Below are 8305 nucleotides of genomic sequence, written 5' to 3'. Positions count from 1 at the left end.
AATAGGGTGCATAAAGGGCCCAGGAACTTGGAGGTGGGCCCCACATCCCTCTGGGTTTGAGACCGCTAGGCCTTGAAACTGCATTTCCTGGTTCCCACTTGGGCCAAGAACGACACCTGATCTTGGGGGATTGTGAAATGGAATGAGGTGGCAGCCGGACCTCTGCATCCTCTTGTCACCACCCAATCCCCCTCCCCTCAGCTGGTTCCCTCCCCGCCCTCGCCTCCGCCCCAACTTTCAAGCTCTCACTGTTTAAATACCCCACCGGGAAGTTCATAGCTAGATCTTCTGTAGCACCACAATGGCCCGCGAGCTCTTCCCAATCTCGGTGTTCTTGGGCGGCCTTTTTCTCTTGTCCCTCCTAGACCTGACCCCTTCCAAGAGTCTCGACACTCGTAAGTACCGCGTCTGAGAGAGTGGCAAAGAATAGGGGGCGGGACCCAGCACCACTTCGGGGAAGGTGAGGGGGAGTCTCTAAATCTGATGTGGGAATTTGGGAATGAGAGCAGGAGTCTTAGGATCATCTCCTGGCCCGGAGATGAAGAGATCTTCCTAGGGGGACGGAAATAGGGGACTCAGATTTATCCTATGGGTATTGGTGGAAAGGAGTTGCGAGCCGAAGGTGGGGGATTCAGAGGCAGTAGAAGTTACTTGGGAGCTGGAGATATAATGGGACTCCAGGGTCACCAGGAACCAAAGATGAAAGGAATTTTGGACCCGGAGTCCGAGATCGATGATTTCGGGCTGGAGATGGGAGTTGGGGATGGAGATTGAGATGGGGGTGGATCCCTCCCTGACTTTCTTGACCTCCCTTTGCTCTCTGAAGTAGTTACTAAGGATGGCGTGTGCCCAGAGATTCAGGAAAGGTACAACTGCAAGGAACAGTGTGGCTTCGACGCAGACTGTCCCGACGTCCACAAATGCTGCCCAGGTCCCTGCTCGAAAATCTGCGCGATCCCCAATGGTAACCTGCCCGTTTCCCCCTCCCCATTCTCTAGGGCTCTGGAGTTCGACTGGCCAGGGCTTATTCCCAGTTTTCCTTCAGTCAGAGAGGGTAGATAGGTACCCTGACAGGAGCAGGGGCCAGGACTTCCGAAAATCTGTCTCCTCAACATCCCACCACCACCATCACGGGTTCATAGTGGGGGAAGATCACCAAATCCCCATGCGCCGCGCCTCCCCTCCCCCTTCTCAAGTTTGGCTTTGCTCAGCAAATCTTGCACAGCCCTTCTTAGTCTTTGATGCGTGACAGTTGCTGGGCTCACACAGCTGGGACATTGTTCCAATAAGCCTGAGGTAGGTGGAGAAGGGGATACTCCTGGGGACGGGGGGGGGGGGGGGGGGCGGTTCGGGAGGCATTTGGGCCGGCTGGGATCAACGGGTTCTACCTACTTCTAGAGCAAATTCCCACAGCAAAGTATTCCGCTCCCAACGGGATATTTCTGAGGGACAAGCATCTAATCAGGTGGCTGATCTGGATCAGAGTCCAGTTGTGGAGAAGGAAAGGCAAAAGGATGGGATTATATAACTTCTCTTGTAAAGATCATAGTTTAACCCCTAATTTTTCAGAGGAAGAAATCAGGAGGAGATGGCTGGTCCAAAATCAGTAAGAGAATTTAAATTAGAGGACTAGTTTCGAATGTGGGCTCTGGGATTACCAGATTGCTTTGTTTACAGCCAGAATTGTTTATTTTCTGTATCTATATCCACTACAGCCTACTTCAGTGCCTGGTTCATACTTTAAGCATTTAATAAATGCTTGTTGATTAAATTGAATATTCAGTACCAAGGGACTCTGAAGTTCCCATCCTTTACTCTGGAGCTTCATTTTCCCTGACTCTTCCAGTCCCCACTCTCAGGCCTCCTGAAGGGCTGAGACTTAGGTATGCTAGGAAAGTGGCCAAAATGGGCAAGCATGAAGGGTGGGCTCTCTGAAGGAGGGAAGACATACTGCTGCCTAAATCAATTAGCCTTTTTGATTAGGAAAGCCTCCTCTGCCTTTTAGAGAGAATAGAGACTACTTGTAGGACCTCCCCTTGCCCCCTATAAGACCCCTAATGTCTCCAGAATTTCCTTTTCTCTTCCATAAAAAGAGATTGAACTAGCTGACCTGCTAAAGTCCTTTTAAATCTATGATCGATTGATCAATTTATCCATCTAATTATCTTTAAGTTTATGATCCTTTGGAAGGCAGTTAGCATTGCAGCTCATTCAAATCCATTTTTCTTTCCATTCCTTCAAGCTGCCTTCTCAAAGTCAAATGATTAAAGATAGTTATAGGTTAAATAGAAACTAGGAGTGAGATTAAAATTAGTACTGAGAGATAGGGAAGAGATGAAAAAAAGAAGAGGTTCTGAAGCTCTTCTTTAGGGGTAATGACTACTATCTGTAAAGCAAAAATGGATTAAGTTAAGAGGAAGGGGTCAGGAAAGCCAACCTAGGGAGGGAACTAGGTCTTAAGCAGGCTCCTGCATTAGGGGCAGAAATCTTTTTTTCCCATCCCAGATTAGGTTTCCTTCTGTTTGTGGGTAAGTGGGATCTTCCCTCCTTAGTAGATGGTACCCCTGGAAAATGTAAAGGATATACTTTCACCTAATTGAGAAGAATTTACTCTTTTGTGCTGTTAGGTCAAGGAGTTTTTGAATGACGAAGAGATATGGATGAATGGTGGAAGAGATATGCAGATGAGTAGGTGGGAGTTAGAGCTTAGATGTCTTCAGAGGGGTTGTATGTGTGTGTGGGGGGGGAGATAGAGGTGGGGGGTGGTTGTGGGATTTGTACAAGTTTAGGTGAATGGTATATGGGTAGACTGTATATGGTAAGAATGTTATTGGTGCTATGTGTGGGTGATCTTAAAATGTAAAGAGTATATGAGTTAATTTAAAGTAAATCTGTTATGTTTGACAAGCATAAGTGTGTGAATGTATGTGGTGAGGATGTTGGGGTAGGGTATAAACACAAATATCAGAGTGAGGAATTTAAAAGGCCCTTTGCCAACCTCAGTGCTCAAAGTGACTCCACTTCTGAGTTCCTATACTCAGGGAAGCCCTTGCCAAGAACTGGGATTCTTGGAAGCTAGCAAGCATTCTATCCAATGAGGAGTTTGGATTGGATGATCTCTCAGATCTCCAGCTCAAATTCTATGATCTTATGATCCAATGAATCAGACCAAGAAGAGATCACCTAGTTCAAGGTCTGCAAACCGATTGCTAAAAAAATTGTTCAGTGAATAAACAAATATAGTCTGAGTTGACTCATAGAAGCACTGTGAAGGAGGCAGGGGTTGTTTTGGTGCCCTCCCTCTTTCCCCAATTCTTGAGGTATCCACAGTCCCATCTTAACAACTCTCAATAAATAGATAAAATATTAGTATGGTCCAGGAATTGTTTTAAGTGCTGGGGTACAGAAAGCAAAAAAGAGAATCCCTGTACTCATGGATTTTATAGTTTCATGGAGGAAGACAGTGCACAGAGGAGAGATAGGGAGTGAAGGGGAGGGGAGAGGAGAAGGAGAGGAAAAGGAAGACCTTTTCTATCAAAAGGTCAGAGAATAAGGAATCAGGAGAGAAGTACCAATGCTCTGGACACCTTAGAAATGATGGTCCTAGATCCTAGAATGTTGGAGGGTAGAAAAGCACTTAAAAGCATATAATAGAGGAACTGGAAGGGACTTTAGAGATGATCCAATTTCCTTATGTTGGAAATGTCCAGAGAAGGAAATGACTTGTTCAGGGCCACTTCATTTGCTTAATAACTTGACTGAATAAGAATCTGTTTCTAGATTCCCAGTCCAGAACTCTGTTAACAAACCCTATGATTCCCTATGCTTCCTCTACCCAATCAGTACTAGAACAGACCTTGTTATCAGCTCATTTTTTGATAACTCTTTATGTATTGACTCCTCTCCCCACCCCTCCATTAAACTGTAACTTCTTGGAGGGTAGGGATTCTCTGTTTTTCTGAGACAATGTCCATCCATTGAGCTTCTTTCCTGAGAGATTGATTCTTTCTCTTGTTTTAATTCAAGTTTTGGGATAAAAGTACTATTTCCTGGGAAAGGGGGTCAATCATCAGGGTGTGGGTAGAATTGGAATAGGGCATATAAGATTACCTTCCTGGTACCTAAGAATAATACCAAGAAGGCATCGTGACTATGAGGGAAGCAGTATTCAAGGTTATTATTCAAGCATTCAAGGTTATTCTTATTCTTTTTCTTTTGATGTGGCAATTCAGGTTAAGTGATGCCCACGGTCACACAGCTAGAAATGTTAAGTGTTTGAGGCTGGATTGATCTCAGGTCCTTCTGATTCTGGCTAGTGCTGTATCCACTGAGCCATGTAGCTGCCCCCAAGGTTATTATTTTTAACATGAATTTTTAAATTTTGAATTCCAAATCTCCCTCTTCTTGAAACTTTTCCTTCGCCTATTGAGAAGACAAACAGCATGATACCCATGATACAAGTGAAGACAGGAAAAAACATTTCAATATTAGACAGGTTGGCAAAAAAGAATATTCTTTAATAATGCAACCCTCACATTTCTATGATGCCTTTCATTTATAGACTACTTCCCCCCATAATAATCTCTAAGTAATAGAAAGTTTAGCTATCAACTCCCTCATTTTTCTACTAGACCCTTCCACTTCTAATGCTAAATTGGATGATTCAAAGTCATCTATCTGCCAGCAAACTTTGTCCATACTCCAGATTTCAGGAGCTCTGTTCTATCTCATTATTTTCATAGGGAAGAAGGGTAAATGCCCTCCTCTTGGCCAGACCATCACTAACCTGGCAGTTTGCAACAAGGGCTGTAATAATGACACTGACTGTATAGGCTCACTCAAATGCTGTATCAATGGCTGTGGATTTGAGTACTGCCTCGAACCTATATATGAGGTGAGTAGGGGAAACAGTGAGGAAGGAAACTGGGCAAAGAGTTAGGTCCTTAAAGGGAAAGGGGAGAGGGAAAGGGAGGCAATAAGTATTTTTACCTTGTGTCTAATATGTGTCTGGCATTGTGCTAAAACACTTCTATAAATATTTGTTTGATTTTATAACTCTGGGGGTGGTGGGAAGACCTTGAGACCATACAGAGAATTCAAGTGAGAACAAAGATTGGATCCTTTTTGGAAAAATCCCATTTTCCAGCCTTAGATATTTTTGTTTGGGAAGAACCAAGGGCAAATCCTCATTTGGGGACACAGGGAACCCTTGTGGACTTAGAGAGCCAGGAATCATGGCATAAAAAATATCCAATGGCATATGAAATGAGAATACATGGATTCAAACCCAGGTTTGGGGTTTGAACCCCTACAGTTTGATATGACCTTGAGACAATCCTTTAACTTTCCTGAGCCTCAATTCCCTAATAGGAGATGACTTTGACAATCCTTACATTCTCTCCAGCTCCAGGATTTGTGATCTGTGGTCCTCTGGAGGTGGTGATGGAAAGAATTCATTCAGAAAAGTCTGTGGGAGGAGGGGATAGTTGATGGTAAAATGTAACAGGGAGGGATCTTGGCTTTGTTGCTCCTCAGGGATGGAAATTTTAGCAAGCTAACACTTCAGCTTTCTCTGGGTTTGTTTCCATTTCTTTCTCTGAAAAAAAAAAAAGATAGGGCTAAATAGGACTTACAATCTCTTCTACTTCCATGTCTGATATATGGTCTCACTTTCAAACGGGACATCTCTGAACTGAACTTGAGCCAGAATAATGTGTCACTGTCCCTGCCTAGCTTTGTGCCTCTGAGCAAGTCACTTAAGTAAACTGGGCCTCAATTTCTTTATCTGTAATATAAGAAAAATAACCTCCCTATAAGGGAGGTAAGGAAAGGTAAAACCTAAAGTGATCAATAAGTGGGGACTTTTAAAAATTAACTTTACTCCCAAATAGTTTCTGCACCCATGAATTGTCATTTTTGTTCTTTGTTCAATTGTGACAGACTCTTCTCAACTCCATGTGGAGTTTTTTTAGTAAAGTTCCTGGCCATTTCCTTCTTTACTGAATTATAACAAACAGGTTAAATGCCTTTCCCTGGTCACCCAGCTACTAATTGTCTGAAGCCAGATTTGAACACAGTTCTTCATGACTTCTGGCAACTAAGTGGTGAAATTGATAGAATGCCAAGTCTAAAATAAGGAATATTCATCTTCCTGAACTCAAATCTGGCTTCAGACACTGACAAGCTGTATGACGCTGGGTGAGTTACTTAACCCATCATATGCCTGTTTCCTCATCTGTAAAATGAGCTGGAGAAGCAACAACAAACCATTTTCATATCTTTGCCAAGAAAACCCCAAATAGGATCATGAAGAGTTAGGATTAAACAGCAGAACCTTTCTGATTCCAGGCCCAGTACTTTATCCAAGGAGCCATCTAACTGCCTCTAGAAAGTCAGCAGACTTAGAGAAGTGATTGTAGTCAAATGTAATCTTTGGCTCAATCATCGAGTGTCCTGGCCTTGGAATCAGGAAAATCTAAGTTCACATCTTCCTCCACCACTTAGCTTTATGACCCCTGACAACTCACTTTCATAATAGCACCTCATTTCCTCTGGGCTTCAGTTTTCTTTTTTGTAAAGTGAGGTTTCCTTCTAGCTCTGATACTATATTTACTTGCACTATTGATCTCACAGTTTTGTTGTGAAGAAAGATTTTATGAACTAAAAAGCATCACTAAAATGAATCAGGATTATTTTGGGATAGAGAGGCAGTAGACTGAGGGCACTGAGTTCAAGGTCCCAGCTCTGCCCTTTCAGAGCTAGGAGCATTCAAGTCCAAGGTATTTTGTAGATACAGAATGAGACGGTCTAAGAGATTTTGTGACTTGTCATCCAGGGAGTAAGTAGGAGAGCCAGGATCTAAACCAAGTAATTTCCTTTCTCTGAAGTTCAATTTGTTCTTTATTAGAGAGAGATAGTAAACCTTTCCCTCTCGCTTTCAATGAGGTATTCTCAAGATTATACATTGTAAATTAATCTAAAGCAACATTCTAAGATGAATTATGATTGTAAGGCTGATTCTTTTCTTTCAGTGCCAAAAAACACTCAGTTTAGGAAATCATGAGATAAAGTTAGGTCCCCAGTTGGGGCTATCCTGCCATCATTCTTTATATTCATCTTTAATTAATAGTTACAGTTACATAGTTTTCATACAATAATAGCTAACATTTGAATAAAGCTTGAAATAAATTCATATATATTATTCATTTGAACTTCACAATAACCCTGGTAGGTGCTATTTTTATCCCCATTCTGTTGATGAGGAAACTGAGACAGAGAGAGTAAATGGCTAATCAGGGGTCACAAAGCTAAGGGTTGGAGGAAAGATTTGAACTCAGAAAGATGAGTCTTCCTGACACCAGGCCTAGCATTGAGGGCATATTGTCCTGAGCAGGTGTCTCTTCCACAACATCCCTAACAGGTGTTCATTGAATGACTGCTCTTAAATACTTTCAGTGAGTAGGAAACCCATTAGCTTTTGAGGCAGCCCATGACTCTTGAATAACTGGAAGAATATTTGCTCTTCCCTTAGGTCTGACATGAGTCACTAAGTTGTAACCAAAGTCATCCTGATGCTGAGAGCTTCTGGAATCTTTAAAGTTAGCCAAGTCACACAATCCTCTGCCACTTCCTGATGAGCTGCTGGAGCTCGAGGCTTCTGGACCAGCTTTCCTTGGATCTGGTTATCACCCTTGTTTTCTATCAGCAGCTGGACAAAACCCAAGAGTATAGATCGTTGATCTATACTCTGCTCTCTCTTCTTCTGGATCTGGGAACTCCATGCTGAATCAGCCCATCCATTCCCTGTTGGGCTTCAAGCTTCCTCTCTGGGGCTGACCATGCCTAGCCAGTACATCAATAAAAAAGATTGGTCCCTCTACCAGCTGCATTGTGGCCTCCTGGGATGTGGGTAGATTGTTGTTGGAAGTTTCCAGGTTATGTGTTGGAAAGGTGGGGAGATATGAGCAGTTAAAGAAATTGGGTTGAGTACTGGGCTATCCTTTGGACAAGACTGCAGATCCCCAGAATCTCGGAAGAGTAGAGGCCTTACAAGTCCACACCTTAGAAGGATGCTCCTTTATAACTTCCTTGACAGGTGGTTATTTAGCCTCTACTTGATGATACTTAGTGGCTGCCTTCCCTAGGCAAATCTATCCTACTATTAGAAAGTTCTAACAGAAAGGTATTGCTTACATCAAGTCTAAACAGACCTCTCTGCAACTCTACCAACCCCCACCCCATTCATTGCAGATAATAATTAATCTTTCTTTTAGTGTAGCCCTCCAAAAACTTGAGGAAATCAATC

At 42.9% G+C, this 8305-nt stretch overlaps 1 protein-coding gene across 2 annotated transcripts; it reads left to right on the top strand.

Moving 5' to 3' along the window:
• Nucleotides 1–7879, top strand: WFDC2 (WAP four-disulfide core domain 2). Of its 2 annotated transcripts, none has more exons than XM_051976471.1 (4): nucleotides 1–395; nucleotides 830–964; nucleotides 4743–4894; nucleotides 7532–7879. In XM_051976471.1, exons 1-4 carry the CDS (start codon nucleotides 302–304, stop codon nucleotides 7535–7537), a joined length of 387 nt encoding a protein of 128 aa, XP_051832431.1. In that variant the 5' UTR covers nucleotides 1–301; the 3' UTR covers nucleotides 7538–7879. The 2 variants fall into 2 exon arrangements, with proteins under 2 accessions (XP_051832431.1, XP_051832430.1); XM_051976470.1 differs by having other exon boundaries at nucleotides 38–395; nucleotides 827–964.
• Nucleotides 7880–8305: the final 426 nt, after the last annotated feature.

Source organism: Antechinus flavipes, chromosome 2 (genome assembly GCF_016432865.1).
Source record: "Antechinus flavipes isolate AdamAnt ecotype Samford, QLD, Australia chromosome 2, AdamAnt_v2, whole genome shotgun sequence".
NCBI classification, from domain to species: domain Eukaryota; kingdom Metazoa; phylum Chordata; class Mammalia; order Dasyuromorphia; family Dasyuridae; genus Antechinus; species Antechinus flavipes.
Note: the sequence above shows the minus strand (reverse complement) of the source record. Positions and strands in the feature narration are given on the sequence as shown.

Excerpts from the sequence above, each read along its gene's own strand:
- WFDC2 (XM_051976470.1), top strand. The coding sequence starts at position 302 with ATGGCCCGCGAGCTCTTCCCAATCTCGGTGTTCTTGGGCGGCCTTTTT. Across the intron at positions 396-826 it reads TTCCAAGAGTCTCGACACTC|TAGTTACTAAGGATGGCGTG; the intron begins GTAAGTACCGCG and ends TGCTCTCTGAAG. Across the intron at positions 965-4,742 it reads AATCTGCGCGATCCCCAATG|GGAAGAAGGGTAAATGCCCT; the intron begins GTAACCTGCCCG and ends TTATTTTCATAG.